The sequence below is a fragment of the Myripristis murdjan genome, chromosome 20 (genome assembly GCF_902150065.1).
Source record: "Myripristis murdjan chromosome 20, fMyrMur1.1, whole genome shotgun sequence".
In the NCBI taxonomy this organism is placed as follows: domain Eukaryota; kingdom Metazoa; phylum Chordata; class Actinopteri; order Holocentriformes; family Holocentridae; genus Myripristis; species Myripristis murdjan.
The window spans coordinates 18,700,154-18,717,731 of NC_043999.1; the positions used below are offsets into that span (position 1 = coordinate 18,700,154).

Consider the following 17,578-nt stretch of genomic DNA (forward strand, 5'->3'; position numbering starts at 1 on the left):
CAAAAATAGCCTCATGAAGTCTAAATGTAGTCTGGGTCTCTCTTGTGGTTTGGTGTTAAGTTTTCATTTCCCATTCCATACGTCCCTCTATAGGACAACAAGTCCCACAAAGCATTGCGGCCCTCACACACGGTCACCTGGCAGTTAAGCATCTCGTTTGTGTGTATACGTTTCCATGGGGAGCAGTCACGCGCACTCACGCTCACCTTATCGCAGCAGCAGGAGAGCGAGTTGACTTTTATCTGAAGAAACTTTGTGATATCAGCAGGCCCAGACAACGGCCGAGGAGCGGAGCAGCACCCAGACAATGGTGAGTTGAAGAAAACGAGAAAAGTAGAGGAGAGGGCGAAAGAGAGGAGGGGCCGCGGCTGCACCCGACGCGGCTGATCCGTTGGGCTTCAAGGCCACGGCTGTTTCTCTGCTGCATGAGTTCCTAACAGTGGGGACACTTCGTGTTTTACATACTAGAGAGCTACATTTTTGGTCGAAAAAATTCATTGTTTTATTTATTTGACCTTACTCTAAACACAAAAGAATAAAAACAACATCATTCCATACAGCTGCAAATATGGCTTTCAGAGAATCACAATTTAAAGTTGATAATCAAATTTAGTTGACCAGTCTGGCACTGTCAGGTTAGTGTCCATATGTGAACTGAACGTACAGTAACTGACCTTGCCGAGCTTGTTAAAGGGCATGTGGCCTGGACACATCTTAGTAATTCCCTTTAAATCCCTCCACAGCAGATTGCCATATGTGAAAGCTGAGTGCCGGCCAGTAATCTGTCACACTGCTTCTCTTATTGTCTCCGTGAGCCCCAGCTATCAAGAAGATATTAAAAATTACTAGGGAAAGCAGTCCAGTATGCTAAGAAACAAATATACATATACAAATGTGTTTTAAAAAATCCAGTGTGTGAAAAGACTATGTCAACATTAAATCAACAACTTAACACTTACGGATGTTTTATAAGGGTGAGGACTTTGTGTTTGGAGATCCAATTTGGAAGAGTATCCTTGTCCCAATTTAATTAAAAAACGCTAATCTTGTTTGTCTGGCTGGCTTTGGCTTTCCTGGACTGTGTTTGCTTTGCCTTCACAGGAGACTGATATTCAAGGATAAAAAAGAAAAACTTAATGGGGATGGTACACAGATGAAAGTCAAATGCTGCCTAGCTAAGGCATTAAATCTTTAAGGCCCATCATTTAAACCAGTTATACCTATCACATTATTATTTGTGACTGCTGCTCCTATCCAATACGCTCTGTTCATCCAGGGAAGAGCATATATCCTTATTCCTAAACAGGCCATGACCTACAGCTGATACATATAAAAATACGTTTATAATTCAAGGACAAAATAAATAATTTCGAGTGGAATAAATAACAGAAAGACTTCATGTACTTTACATTACCCATTAGAAACAAGCAAATGCTGTGATTATGGGATCTATCTATCTATCTATCTATCTAGCAGTGTGTATAGATTATTGAAATTTATGCTCAAAAGTGTTCAGAAAAATAAACAGGCCTCTAATGCACACAGTAAAACTCCTAATAACACTTCAAAGCCAATTCATGGGCTTCCACCTTTTTTTTTTTTTTTTTTTTTTTGTACAAAGCTCCTAGGCAGGGTCATTTGGCTGAGCATACAGCACAGCAGTCTGATCACTGTGGCTCATGGCATCAATCAAATCCTATTGCCAGGCGGGGCGCTCAGGGGGGTAGCGGGTGCCGGTAAGCATGACGGTGATGTAACATCCTATTTACATCCCTGTTGGCCTAATCTGCCTAGGGCTGGCTGTGTCATCTCCCTGGGGTGGCTATGTGGGAACCTTCGACCAGTGAGACACACACACCTAATCCACCTCACTGTCTCCTCACTGAGGAAAACAGGAAGCATTCCTTTTTTTTTGGTTTGTTTTGTGTCTTGTCCTCGAAGCTCAAAACACTTTTGCTTTTCGGAGGATTTTCAGGAGCGGGTGAGACCTCTCATTTGCTTTTGTGTGATTTTTTTTTTTTTACTCTAGTTGACATGTCTGTATCTGCTGCTGCTGATGAACATTTCTTTGTTGTTTCTGAAGGCTTGCCAGGACACGGTGTCAAGTATTAGCTGACCTGCGTGACCAGAATCCTCATGGAGAGACGCATGGATCAGCTCATACAAGATCATCTTTGAACCCCAAGAATTTCAAGATACCGATCAACTTGAAATCTTGGAAAGCACTTGAAAGCGAGACAGCACATTCCCACAGCAAAAGAGGACGGTTTGACGCTGGAACTGAACAGGCATCCATGAATGAGTGCTGTGTTTATACACCACATCTCACACATAAGGGAATTCAATGAGCTGATCCAACCATTGAGAGATGATGAACCGCTACACCACCCTGAAGCAGCTGGGTGACGGCACCTATGGCAGTGTGCTGATGGGGAGAAGTAACGAGTCCGGAGAGCTGGTGGCTATTAAGAGGTGAGGAGGCTGATTGCTATTGAACCCATTAGACTTACAGATGTAAAATATGTCTCCTGTTGTACCATAGGTGATTTTTGTAACAATTAAATATAAAAGGCTTTGAAGAGATACCGTCAGGATTTTGGATATCTTAACATCATAAGTTTTGTCTTTTCCTGGTTTTAAAGGCTGCATTACAGTAAAGGGATACAATTTAATGAACTTTTTAGACTGTAGTTGTACCTGTTCTATTGTTTGTCTCTACCTGCTTGGTCATCATTTCACATCACCAGTGATTGTTAATCAAAAATTTCTTTTGTGTAAATGCATCATAAAAACACCAAGAGTCAGCTCTACAATATAGTTACAATATTATTAGAGGTTTGCACTCAAAGGTACCATGGCATTTGATGTTGTCCATACTGTCCAGCCCTAGTATGTAGTAGAATGAAAATATGCTTGTTCAAGGTTCATGTACATCCTGTGTATTCATGATTTTGTTGGTGTGAGTCTGACTCACATTTTTCCTCATCATCTCCCTCTCTTCACTACGTACTATTTTATAAAGCAGAGGTGCTTTAAAAGCTGTTCTCCAAAGGAAAAAAACAAGTATTGTAGTCAGTGCAGTACTAACATGTAAAGTGTCTTTGCCACTGCAGTACTTGACATTTAAAGAACAAGCAAGGTCAAAGCGAAGTCTAACCTACTTCAGGTTTACGCCCATCACCAAGGCAAACAAACTAGCTTACAAGCCTTTGTTTCAACAGTGTGGCAGGGTTCAATAATGGATGACGCGCCTGGGAGATGCTTCCACTGGCTGAGAAGTCGGTTACCATGCAAGACAATACGTGTGGTGACGGTGAAAGGGAGTGAAAGTACAGGGGTGTGTCGGGTTGCTGGGGGTATGGATGAGATGAGCGAAGCTGTCAGGTGCCTCGAGAGGAGGAAGAAGATATCGGCATGTTCTGTAACTCTTACATAATTGCAGACGAGGGTGGAATAATGTTGCTCAAGAAGATTAGCTTTCACCGAGGTGTCTCATAAACCAGGTGGCGTGTGTGTAAACGCGTGTTTTTAATGTCCGTAACGACACGTTCTGCAGTGACATGGACATGTCAGTCTCAAATGCTAAACTGTATTTTTACACTGTATTCAAGTGGAACGTATTGATTGTAAAACCTAAAAATTTAAATATTTAAAAGAGATGTTATAATTATTAGCATGTGTTACTATGTCACAGTGGGAAGTTTGGTCTGTGGTGTTTTCCTCATGAAATACAGATGACATTAGAGATGCCTCAAAAGAGGTGAATTGTTGATGGAGACACACAAAGGAATTTAGTAAAGATACAGTTGCTCCACTTAGTTGGATAAGGGTGAGGTGTAATATATACGGGCGGCAAATGCGATCCCTTCTATCTGTTTAGTTTCCTTGTGTCTGCAGGTATTCCCTGCTCTTATCACGGCCTTTGTCTTTTTCAGGATGAAGAGGAAGTTTTACTCCTGGGAAGAATGCATGAACTTGAGAGAGGTGAAGGTAAGCATGGTCACACAGCGGGCAGTGTTGGGGAGAATTTATATGAAGCACACCGTCAGTAACAGACAAACTGAGCCGCAAGACCAAAAATGTATTCAAATATTTCTTGGCAAGATGTTGCAGTGTGACTGAGAGGCGGCAATGTTAAGACAGCTGGTTGGTATACTGATGCTGATCAAAGTTTTTTACATCATACATGAACACATTACACCCTTTATCAAGTAATAGCAGTGTAATAATGTGATGCTGATACATGATCCACTAATTTATTACATTATAAGGTTTTTGGTACAGGTTTAACATTTTGTTCTGTTTATATTTTATTATATTTTTAAGTCACTATGCATTTTCCCTCTCTGTGGCATATTCTGATTTATAATGATATTGTCCTACCTTTGCAAACATCTGTGTAATAAACCTGTGTATTATATGTACAACATTGCATATAACACTATTCATCTTGCCTTTTCCCATGACATGTCATACCAGTCGCTGAAGAAGCTGAACCATGCGAATGTGGTGAAGCTGAAGGAGGTGATCAGGGAGAACGATCACCTCTACTTTGTCTTTGAGTACATGAAGGAAAACCTTTACCAGCTAATGAAGGACAGGTAAGAGGAGAGAAAAAAATCACGATTCTTAGTGCAAATCTTTGGACAAGTTGCATAAACACAGTGGTTTTCTGGTTGCACATCATAACCAAGTGTCCAGATGTCAACAGTTTGGTCAGGATTTCCTTCAACTGGATCATACGCCAGACACTCTAAAAACAAATAACGATCACCAAGCGCTGCTAACATGATTTTATTTATTTTCATATTCCCTCTTGAATTTTCATGTATGCTTTGTTTTTCAGCATATTTATACAGCTGATATATGTTGCAGACAAACAAAGGCTATTTATTTTGTCTGATGTCTACATCAGCAGGCTCATGAGAACTTTATCGATTTTATGTTTACAGAAACAAATTGTTTCCTGAATCAGTGATAAGAAACATAAGCTTTCAGATTTTACAAGGCCTGTCATTTATTCATAAAAATGGTAGGTGTACCGGTCTTTTTTTGTTCCTCGCAGTTGCATGGGAGTGGATGCACACTACAAGATTCCCAGACTGATAATAAAATGCCAAATTGCTGTCCCAACATTTAAGCCCAGAATTCTGTGAGAAAGATGGAAAGCATGGAATTTTCCATCTAAATTTCCAAATTCATATGGCAATAAAATGATTAAAATCTTGTAGTTTGTGCACTCCCCATAAGTCTCTCCTTACTCTCTGGCTTGTATTGTTGTGATGGATGGATGTGTGGATACCTCATGCATGTAAGCTTATGTTGAAAACAGTGATAGTAGCCCTCAGAATGAACTGGATCAGATGTGCTAAACTGGCCCAGAGTAAGTGATAAAGACGCGAGAGAACAAAAAATAAACTCTGCAATGTGCAAGTGCAAGTGTGTAATATGCATGTGCACAGACACACACAATCAGCATGCACTCTTGATGCATGCTAGTGGTTCCACATGTCCACTGGGAATGCATGTACTGGGCTCCTTTCTCTTGTAACTATTTCTCTTTCCTCTCTGTTTCTTTGCCCTTTCCCTGGCTATTATGTTTTCTCTCTTTCTTTTTTCTTTTTTTCACATTTCTCACTTGGCCTGCTGTTAGGGAGAATAAGATGTTCACAGAGAATGAAATTAGGAACATCATGTTTCAAGTGCTGTCTGGGTTGGCTTTTGTACACAAACATGGTAAGAAGCTTTGCTGCATCATTGTCTATACAGTAGAGTAGAATTACTTCTAGTTGGTCTGGCTGATGGTTCTGGGCATGTTTTATGCTGAGTAAAGTGTTTTCTGTTTGTAACTTTATCCTGGCCTGACACTCAAACAGACCTGCAGCAGCTACAATAGAGTGTGTGCATTTGTAGCATAGTAACCTGTGTAACTTGTGCTTGCGTAATGCATGTATTTGAGAATATCTGTGTCCAATTGTGTATATTCACATATGTGCTCATGTACATTCAAACGAAACCTTGGCCAAAATACAGTATATTTGAATGTGGCTTCAAACATCTTAACCTCTTGAGACATGTAAGATTGATCCCAGACATTTCAGCAGCTAGTGCTTTTCACTGAAAAAGAAAGATACAGGAAATACGATTCATGGTTTTCTTCTATTATTCAAAATGCAAGCTACTCAAGTCATGTTTTGCACAGGCCTGTTCATGCACCAAAATTTCTCCCAGAAATATGGTGAAGCATTGAAAATGCTTTTAGAGAAGCATTTAGATCCTACAACTTTACTCTAAGATACTCCATTAAATCCAAGAAAAATTAAATTGCTTTAGGGCAGGTGGCAGCCTCCCTTTGCACACTGACCTACCTTCTGCTAAGTGGTACTGCTGGAAACGTGACCATTCATGTTGCCCTTTCTCTAGGTTTCTTCCATCGGGACATGAAGCCAGAGAATCTGCTGTGCATGGGTCCAGAGCTGGTCAAAATAGCAGACTTTGGACTGGCCAGGGAGATCCGCTCCAGACCTCCCTACACAGACTACGTGTCAACCAGATGGTGAGTCCTTTCCAGGCATCCATCTCCTTCAGAGGTGACACAACAGTGGCAGAAGGGCAAACTAAAATAAAAAAGACTGCTGGAGAGTCATAGACTGCTTATATATGCAAGCAAATAATACCCTTTATGTTTTCTGTCCAGGTACCGTGCTCCAGAAGTCCTGCTCAGATCGTCTACCTACAACTCTCCGATTGATCTGTGGGCTGTGGGCTGCATCATGGCCGAACTCTACACACTCAGACCTCTCTTCCCTGGGAACAGCGAAGTGGATGAGATCTTTAAGATCTGCCAGGTCCTAGGAACTGTAAAGAAGGTGAGTGGTAGAAACGAAAATGAACAAAAAAACAAAAACAAAAGTAATTTTAGCATTTGATGCCCCTTATGGCGGAGAAAAGTGCTTGGCCTAAAGTATGATATTCGGGGTCTGAATGATTTCTATCCCAATGTGAAAACAGTGTACAAGGACCAACCTGCTTCACAAAAACAAGTTGTCTGCATCTGAGTCTCTTCAATTCATTAAGGCAATGAGGCACTCAAATCTCTCAAAACTGGTTGCTCAGTGGTGAGATCAGCCAACCAGTGAGCCTTGTTGAGCTGTGGTTGCTCATAGGCCAGGATCATGCCTTCTCCCCTGTGGCGTCAGGAAGCTTAGGTGTGCAGAAACACCAGCTTAAAGATGACGCCACTGTATTTCAGGGGCTTTCCCCAAATCTGTCGTTTTTAAGCTGAGAGGACCCATCCAGGACCCATTTTGCTGTAACTTGGCCAGGAATTGAGCCCTAAACGCCTCATGCCAGGGCAGGCATAGCTCTGTCATGTAGTTTGCACTTGAGACATTTTATTGTGCATGGATCTTGAAAAATTAATTAGCCTGCAATAGGGAGGGCTAATTAATGTAGTTTCATGAATGTTTTATGATCTATGCTTATGATTGTCTTGGATGTTCATCCATCTAAGCTGTCTCCACCATTGTCCACACAACATAGGCAAATGTGATGTACCCTCACAGGGCAAAATGACCTGTATGAAACATATTATTTGGATATATTGTACTTAAATTACACATTACCTTCTTCAACACCATCCACCAGATAGATCCATTCTGCAGTTATGTTCTACATTGGTCTCAAACAGTGGCATGGAGACCTAAAACTTCCCAAAAAATGAAGTGTTATAACTGAATGGTGGCAAATTAAAATCTAATGGTTCAATATGTAAACCAAAACTAACATCTGTGTGTCTCTTTTGTCAGTCGGATTGGCCAGAAGGCTACCAGTTGGCTTCAGCAATGAACTTTCGCTTCCCGCAATGTGTGCCCACCCATCTGAAGACCCTTATCCCTAATGCCAGCAATGAGGCTATTGCCCTGATGAAGGACCTGCTGCAGTGGGACCCCAAAAAAAGACCGACCGCTGTGCAGGTAGATGGCATTAACAGTCTAATAATGTCTAGAGATAAGAAGCCAAGGCCCTCTTTCCTCTGCAAGTTAAAAGATCTCAATTTTAAATCCAAAAATGAACATTACTTTATTTGTTAAGAGAATAGAGGATTTACAACTTTTGCAAATGAAAGAGTGCTTCAGCTTGTTTTGTTTGAAACAGACTAACCTTGATTCCAATGAGCCCCTTCTTAAGCAAACATGTTCAAAAATAGCTCCTCTAACATGAAGCAAGGTGACTTTCTCCTGTCCTTTCTCAGCTTTCTACAGTCTAGGATTCAAAAAATTGTGGTTTAGAAAGAGTTTTTTTTATTACTTGACCTCGTGAAAGTATGAAGTGAGATAAACCTGTTTTCACTTTAAGGAGAAGTAGCAAGAATATCACTGTATTTGTGTACTTCAATGGGGAACTGGGAAACCAGAGACAACCATGGCTATCTAAGATAGTAATCCTACTATTTCATCTGCCAATTTGCAGAATCAGGATATCGCTTTATAAATTTATGTATCTGATGTGGAAAGACATTTTTTTCCCCCAGACAATACATTTTTATTGCAGTGCAGCCTGCAACACTACAGTGCCTAATCTGCACTCTCAGTCATGAGATTAGATCAATATCCTAATCCCAATCATTTTAAGTGCCGCTAAAGCCATTCTTCATCCCCTGTACCAGTGCGTCATGTCCTAGTCATGCATGCATGTTATGGCCTGAACCAACACGTGGCTATTACACATTGCACAATTATATGTAATTTCCACTCCACTGAGACACTTTGATTACTCCGTGAGCCCTGAATAGATAACACTTCTCCAGTGGGAGTGACTCCACTTTTCCATTCTCTTCTCACAAGGTCCTCAGGTGACTCAGTTTTGTATGCATCAGCAACCAATTTTAGCCTATTTTTAGACAACAATTTTGCCTCTTGCCATCTGTGTAAAAAGGAGACACCTTTAACTCTAGTTTTACTCTTACCAAGCGCAAAAGGTTGCAGATATCCAGTGGGTGGAGAAAAATTCTCAAATGCTTTACTTAAGTAGCAACACCATAATGAAAAATACATTAAAAGTACTGCATTCAAAATTTTACGCTGACTTTTGTTAGCCACAGACTGACTGCCTGAGAAAGAGGACCCCCTGCTGGCTCCCTGCTGGTCTCTCATTTGCTTTCTTTTCTCCACCACCTCTGCCACCTTACTGAACGCTTGGTCAGTCGTTGTGACATGTTTACTGTATACCAAACTACTGATGGAGATTGCGAGGGCAGGATAGGGTGTGGTAGGTTGCCCTGATGAGAAAACTGTTAGTTTTCTAAAAGAATAGAAGTAACAGCACAACAATGAACTTTGTATCAAATGTAGAAGTACTCGTTGTTGTAAGTTGTCCAGGTGGTGCTAGGTCTTACTACTACATTTATTTTTAGCTAGCTTAAATTCTGACAGTGTTTTAAATTGTATGAACTTCGTATTGCATGCAAAACCTTATTTTGCAAGTAGTAATTACAGTAATGAATGTGTTTGAGTAAAAAGAACAGTTTTTACAAAAGAAATGCAGTGAAGCAAATGAATAAAGTCTCACAAACTGCAAGTACTCAAGTCATTCTTCAGTGCCTCAGAACTTTTCTTACGTATCCAATTTTCCCTCAGAGATCAATTTAGTATTTCTGATTCTGATTCTGATTCTAAAGTAGGCTACAGTGCTTGACTAAATGTATTTAGTTACTTGGCACCTCTGCAGTTCCCTAATTTGGGCCTAGAACATTTGAGTACACGAGGGAAAAAAAGTGCTCAGACTAAATTTTGCACTAGAGAGTTTCTGTGTTTGAAAGTTACCTTCAAACTTACCTCTCCTCTCCTCTCCTCTCCTCTCCTCTCCTCTCCTCTCCTCTCCTCTCCTAGGCTCTGCGGTACCCATATTTCCAGGTCGGCCAGATCTTAGGGCCTCGGCCTCAGAGCCAGGAGGTCAGGAAGGTCCAGACCAGGCTGCCAGTCCAGAAACAGACCTCCGAGGCCAAGACAGATCCCCAGCAGTCTTCATCTGAGTCCAAAGCCTCCACCTCTTCCTCCAGACCCCAGCAGCAGCAGCAGCCACAGCAGCAGCAGCAGCAGCCCCTTAAGCAGATCCCCTTGCCCCAAGATGACAGTAAAGTAGGGCGTCACACCTTTGTGGTGAGTGTCTCTATATAAAACAGACAGACACATTGAGTGTATTTCATTTTTATTTAAACTTTGGAGGGACCTTGGGTGATGAAAACATGTACAATACTAGGCTCTCTTGTCACGATCCACCAGGAACAGAAATAGGCCAAGGAGCCATTTTGGCTTCTGACCCAAACTGTGAACTAGATGTATCCTCTCTGGAGAAGTCAGAGTTGTTGGACAAAGCAAGAAGCAGGGAGAGGGAGTTAAGTATATTATTCCACTCGTCAGTGTTACGCACACTCAGTGTATGGCCTTCCTCTACAGAGGGCAACGTCACTGGGCAGTGAGAATGGCGTTGGCGGTGGTGGGATGGGGGTTCTGAAGAGCGGCCGTCGTCGCTGGGGCCAGACGGTGGCCAAGACCTCAGACAGCTGGGAGGAATGCGACCCCTCGGAAACCGCCGCCTCCCACTCCAAGAAACCCAGCCTGGGGAACGCAGAGGAGGAGAGGAGCCATAAGGACCACCGCCCACAGTAAGTCCTGTAATATCTTGGCAGGAGCACATTGGCAATTTGACAAATATTCAAATAGGAACACACTAAAATGTTTTCATTGATTATTGTGTTGCTGTTTTTAAAATGAATTGGTGCTACACACTATATTCAAAAATGACTGAGTCCTAAATCTGGATGTCATGTGCATCCTGCGTATCTGTGTCGGTAACAGGTTGTAAGAGTAGTGGAGTATGTCATTTTCTCATATATTTTTAACCCTCTCTTTGTGCACACACCCAACCAAAAAAAGGGAGCTTTCCCTCCTTTCTAAATAAATGTTGTTATGGCGAACTGAATAATTAAGTACTAAAAAGAATAGTAATTGTAGCATTTTAATTGTTGAAGTAGCATTTCCCGCTTTGCTATGTTGACATGTTACTGAAAAGTGTCACATAGCATTTAAATTCTGCACTGCTTGTTTTTATGCAGGGATATGATATTTGTTTTTAAGGAATTCAATTGTCATTAGACCTACAGGTCCTACTACTTTCTAATGGGAGATTACAGATTACAGATTTGTTTTCTTTGTGTTCCTTAGTGTATTCATATTTGTTTTTTTGCTTGTTTGTTTGTTTGTTTTTTATAATATGTTACATCATATTGAAGATTGTTTGCTCTATGTGTTTTAACATTGGTGTTAACCCTGTAAACCAGATTTAATATGTAATATTTGTATTTCTATGAGTTGCGCTATTTGCTTCCATTTACAGTGTCTAGATTGTTTTTAATCATTTATAAAGGAGGGGATGCATTGCTGAGAACCCGTATTCAGTAAACTAAAAATGTATAAATTGTTTCAGATTTAGCGATAACATGACTTGGTTTACACAAAGTTTAATATTGTCCTGCCAAACTATGCTATTTTTTATTTTTAACAGTGAGACGCTTAGTGGGCAAAGACCTTTACACAACCGATCCCTCCTTTTTTTCAGATCCAAAGAGCAGAAACCACTGTATTCCTTCACGACCGTTACAAAGCTGCCCAGTAATGTCAAAATCAGCCAAATGGACTCAAGTCTCCCAGGATCTGCTGCACGGCAACACTATCTCAGCCAGTCACGATATCTGCCTGGTAGGACTGAATGACTAATAAAAGCCAATAAGGTCATCTTCATGATTGCAGAAAGATAACCCTCACAGTTTGTACATTGTGCTTTATACTCAAAAGTTTTATATCTCTGTTTCTGGTTATGTGTCATTATTTCCCCTTGTAAGATTTGCCTCACTTCTTCAGGTAGTCATAGGAAACCTAAAAAAAAAAAACATGGTTTTTAAACATGTTTTCTATATTTGTAGTCTTTCTTTTAGAATTTTCCGCTGGTTTATTTGTTAATGCTTGGGTGCTATTAGATCTAATTATCTTTCAAAAAAAAAAGACTTGTTTCCTGATTGGAAATTCTTAAATGATAAGTGTTGCTAGAACAAGAAACAAACCCAAAACAGCTGTTTAACAAAATTAAAATGTGAACATAGACAATAATGAATATTGATCACACTAACTAAACTAGTTATAATGATCTGTTATCTGTTATCTATATTATGTATTATTATCTATCTATTATATCTATCTATTATAAATTATATAAAAATGCTACTTAATACAAACTTTTATATGATCCTTCCTCAGGATTTCCTTTTTTCTCAGATGCCCTGTTGTTCTGTTATGAACGCTGAATTGCTCATTTTAAATCTTCTTTATTGATTTGTAATGCAACCATCACTCCAGTTACATCCACCATGTAGGGACCATAATCCCAATATCAATTTCAATAAGGAAAATCTGTCAGGGATCATAGCCTTCACTTGGAGTCATCTGGTCGGTCAGCTTTTTGAAAACGCAAGCTGTTTTTAGTATTTTATACAATCGGGTTATCATCACATCATTTCTGTTGCTTCTAAGGCTTGATCGCCAAGAACCAGCCTCCTTCAGTGGATAAGGAGTTGACACTACGAGACCTGTGGGACAACTCCTCAACCACCATAAACAAACCTCTCGCTCCTATTGGAGGAGGATTACCTCTCACCAGAGCAAACCCAGGTAAGCATGGCTGCTGACACAGCTTGTTGACACTTCCAAATGTTGAGAAAGAAAGAATTAACAAACTTAAATCCCAGGATATTCAAGAACAAAAGTTTTCTCTGAATTACAGCGAGTCTTAAAAACATATGAGACATATGAGGAAAGACAATAATGATAAATCAAAGTTTGGTATTCTGCTATGTTGAACTGTTGTTTTGCATATTTATTTTACTGTTTGCATGGTCAGGCGTATTTGAATGTTCACATTACCCCTGCAATGGCCACGCTGTTACCTTTTGTGAACTGAGGTAACACTCACTAGGGCTGCACAAATAAATCAAAATTGAATTGAGATTACAAAATGGATAAGTGCAATATCCAAATTGCAGCAGATGCAATATCTTGATAAAGGTTAAATGTGACAGTATACCACACATCATATTCTGCAGGCATGGAAGAACATGATGGTTTGGTACAGAATCATTTTAGTATTTTTTTCCTGATAGAATTAAAGTAAAATTAAAATCCTACTAAAACTGCCAATATTATCGCAATTGCAATATTTGTCAAAATAATATGATTTTTTTTTAACTATATCATGCAGCCCTAACACTTATTTAACCAGACTTGCAATGTCCGAAGATAAAATGTTTATTTTCAACACTTCAGCCGGAATGTGTGTCTTGTAACAAATCATCTGTCACAACACAATAAGGGAAAAAATGCATTCAGTACATTTTTTGGCCAGTATTAATTTAAGATTGTTGGTAATGAGCAGGCCTTGGCTATGCCCAGCTTGCTTACAGCAGAAACCAGGCTACTGTCAGTGTCACCTAATGTTACATAATTTGGCGCTGTCCTCCAGTGTGACACAAAGGCCCTAAAGGCTAATGATGAGGCTAACGTCTTTGGTTTGACTGATCAGTAGTTACGGGGCCGTGGACAAAGCACCGTGTGGAGTGAGCCTAAGTGTCTGCAGCTTTGGAGAGCGGAGCCCTCTATAATTCATTTGTCATGCAGACAGACACACAATACGGGTCCCTGCCGTGCTCCCTCCTTATTCTGTCTCTCTGTCTCTTTTTCCCCTCTGTCATTCTTTTCCCATTGCTTATTCATGAGGTTAAGACTGTTGGTGTAAGATCAAGTGTCCCTTTAATGCCCCCCCCATGCTCTTTCCCCCAACGTACCAGTGTTTGTTTTAATTTAACTCACCTTGACTTAACTTATTACCCACGAATATGATTTCTCTCAAATCCAGACACCGATCTTACTGTAACATTTTCTGTCCTTCTCTTAGCAAATGAGGTCTTTACCGTCAGAATGATAACACTAGCATCAGCTTTGTGCTTGCCATGTGTTGATTTACTGCTAATGTGCTTGCACAGAATGCCAGTCTATTTCTTTCATTTCTGTTGTAAGTCTGTGTTATTTATTGTCTCTGTTTCTTTTTCATCATTTTTTTCTCATCCATTGCTATTTTTCTCTTTCTTCTGCCCTCTCTGGCTGCATGCATGTCTCCTCCACCTCTTCTTTTTGCTGTGAGACTAGAAGAGAGTGACTCTAAAGCTATGGATAACCCATCAGAGAAAACTATTGTTAAAGAGAGAATACTGGAGAAAATTGATCCCTCCAAAGGTATTTCAATAAGACATGACTGCAGGATAACTGTCTCTTGCTCCTGTTGGTTTGCTTCTATAATCTAGAAAACTGAATAACTTAACATGGACAATATTCATAACATACACACTGCATTTTATGGTTTATAACACTGGTCCAGCTATTAGTAGCTCTGACTCAGCTACTCTTAAGATGTTAGTCATGAACAAACATTGGAGTGAGTTGCCACCGGAGTAGCTTGAGGGTAAAAGGAGATAAACTAACAACCAGCATGGGGGCTGACGCAACAGGCTCCAGGTATTCAGCCGACAAGTTAACATGTGAAAGAAGCCAGCTGGTTAAGCCTCTGTGGGAGATGAGAGTCCAAATATACACTTTAACCTGAGAACTATAAGAGCCCCAGTTGCTAAATAGGTGGTAAATTGCACCAGAACCTCAATGTCTCCATAAGAGAACAATGGGGCATTTGACTAATTACGCTGATAACCATCTGTGACCGCTGCTGAATTGCATCGACGGTGTCACTTGCAAAGCTGAATGACTTCAATCACTTAGCTATTCATCTGTTTGGATCCTCATTAGCTGTTGCACACAGGTTCACACAAATTACCAGAGTCAATCAAGCTTGCGCATTAATGTATGAGTGCGCATGAGTGGGGGGAACATCTGCCAGTAGATGTTTGTTTATATGTATATTTTTCTTTATTTGTGTGTTTTTATATTTGGATTATTTTGCACTAATTAAGTTTCAATTAAGTGCATTGTAAGCTCATGATAGCTTGGTACCTGCAGGGTGTTACATTGCAATATAAAATAAAATGAAATAAAACAAATGAAAAATAACAGTACAAACTCTGACACATTGTCTCTCTTCTTTCAGGGAACTTTGTGAGCGCCAAGTACAACCTCTCCAGTGGCTACATCCCTTCTTTCCAAAAGAAAGAGGTGGGGTCAGTGGGGCAGAGGATCCAGCTTGCCCCTTTGGCCGGCCAGCACACAAGTAAGGTTTTATGTCATCTGTGTAAAGCCAACAAAACACTTTGATGGGGGTGTCAAACACCCATATGACGCTTTCAGCCAGATAACTTCCCAGTCGAAAACCTCAAATTCCAAAAACTACTCCTGACCCCAGATATCCAACGACCTTCATCATCAGTGTGTTGCAATACTTAAAAATTTTAATTTTAAAACAAATCTGCTGCCTATGATACATTTTCACTGTTGTCTGGCTAAAAATGTTGTGCTTCTCCTTGTAAAATTCTCCAAACTTTAAAAGCTGCATACTCCTCACCTGGTTGATCATCCTCACTCAGACCATTATACCAAGCCTGAGTGCTCTTTCTGCTTTCCATTATTCTACTTTTCCATCAACTCAGATTGATTTCTCTCCTGTAGTATTTCTATTCAATCACTCACTGACTGTGACTTCCTTTCTCTTTTCTTTACCCTTTCAGTCAATCTTTCCTCTTCTCCTGATAATAAAAAAGCAAAAGCAAAATCTGCAAAGCCCAAGCCTATATCCAACTCATCTTTGAATGAAAATAATGAAGGTAATTTGTGCGTTTGTGTCAGCATTACTTGTAATTTACAAGGTGTGAAGTTATGCATATATAGACTAATGTGAGCATATTTTCTCTCAATGTTTTTAAGAATTAGGGGTTGTTTTGTATTATTATTATTTTGTTTGGGTGATTTGTCAGCCTGCACCATTATTTAGGGTAGATATTATTTTAACTAGTTTATATACTCAAGTGTTTATACATATTTATACTTGTGAACACACCTTGAACTGCATACAAAACCTGCTATTGTTTGCGATAAATGATAGAAAGATTGATTTCAAGAGACACGGGAATTTACTGATTGACATGTTCTTCCAGATTATGAGGGGTGGAAGAGGAGGGCAGACAGGACTCAGATAAAGGGGAGCAACTACTCCGCTCTGGGGAAATCCTCTGGGAATCTGCTGACCCGAGCTCCAGCTATTCAGCCCATTCATGGCAGGGTGGACTGGGCCTCCAAATATGGTGGCAATCGGTAGTCCAGGGAGGAAAACTGTCAGAACGTCGCTGCCTAACTATCTTGGGAGAAGGAAGGCCCTCCTAAGTGAGAGGAACTCAGATCTGGAGATTGTGTGAGCTTAGTTTCTTGTACACATTACTTCAAGAAACATGCAAAGCAAAAGCAGAAGGTTCTGTCATGTTCAAAACTCAAAGGCGGTTCACAGACAAAAAGATGGTCAGAAACGATGACCACTTCTTCACGTGTCCAGGTTAACATAGCCTTAGCTTCTTGTTCATCAAATGTACTGTGTATGGTAGGGGTGACAGAGATTCAGTTTAATTTATGATTCACTACCTGGCAATTTGATTTAACAATTTTTCTTTTTTGGAATGATTCAAATTGATTCAAATTTGTAAAGCAAGATTTCAGTGAACATTTCAGTTTAGTACTTCTGGCCAAATTCTATACCCTTTAAAAACAAACAGATACAGTAATGAAATGCTATATTTTTTCCTCTGAAATGTGAAACATATCCAAACAAAAATATTTAAAAAATATATTTGAATCATCAATAATTTGATTCAAAGCATTTCATATCAACTTATTTCTTTTAGCAGACTGATGCAGTTGAGTCAGTATTTATAATCAATCCATCGGTGCAATAAATGAATTGTTACACCCTTAGTAAATGGAAAATGTAATCCTAAAATCATGACGCTAAAACATTTTCAGTGTAAGTATGGATGCAAGTGGATGTAGTTTTGTGTAAGATAATCTGGCACATGGCTTGCTGTTCAACATGCTGGAGAGAACGTATTAGAAAGTATGCATTCCCTAATTGTACTTGGAAACAAGGATGCAAAGTAATGAACGCATCACACTTTACCAGTGTATGGATGCCTGTGTGTGTTTGTGTCTGTAAAGCACTAGCACCTATAATGAAAATCATGTTTTGGGAAAGATTTTAATGGCACTTCTGACACATGCTATTTGAGGTTGAGTGAGAGACTTTTTTTCATGACTGAAATGACAAAAAGATAATTTTTTTTCTGTGAGCAAATCCAGCAGATGCAGAATGTGCTGTACGCGTGAATGCAATCTCTACCATTTGAAGATGGTTGACATGATGCCGAATCTAGATTGACACACTGTGACAATCCCACTGTATTCTTGAAGGCAAACCTCCGAGAATCCTGTGTGAGCCAATGCTAGTATAGTGAATCTGTTTTGTTCCTAGATTTTAAATGCAT

The 17,578-nt window shown here is 39.9% G+C and overlaps 1 protein-coding gene across 2 annotated transcripts; it reads left to right on the forward strand.

Moving 5' to 3' along the window:
- The first annotated feature begins 174 nt into the window (after positions 1-174).
- mak (male germ cell-associated kinase) lies at positions 175-17,537 on the forward strand. 2 transcript variants are annotated; one of them, XM_030078894.1, is made up of 16 exons: positions 175-310; positions 2,084-2,472; positions 3,936-3,990; positions 4,480-4,601; positions 5,654-5,736; positions 6,424-6,556; positions 6,698-6,869; positions 7,809-7,976; positions 9,891-10,160; positions 10,458-10,666; positions 11,620-11,759; positions 12,588-12,725; positions 14,256-14,342; positions 15,205-15,324; positions 15,779-15,874; positions 16,205-17,537. In XM_030078894.1, exons 2-16 carry the CDS (start codon positions 2,369-2,371, stop codon positions 16,363-16,365), a joined length of 2,058 nt encoding a protein of 685 aa, XP_029934754.1. In that variant the 5' UTR covers positions 175-310; positions 2,084-2,368; the 3' UTR covers positions 16,366-17,537. The 2 variants fall into 2 exon arrangements, with proteins under 2 accessions (XP_029934754.1, XP_029934755.1); XM_030078895.1 differs by lacking the exon at positions 175-310 and adding an exon at positions 1,834-1,981.
- The last annotated feature ends 41 nt before the right edge of the window (positions 17,538-17,578 follow it).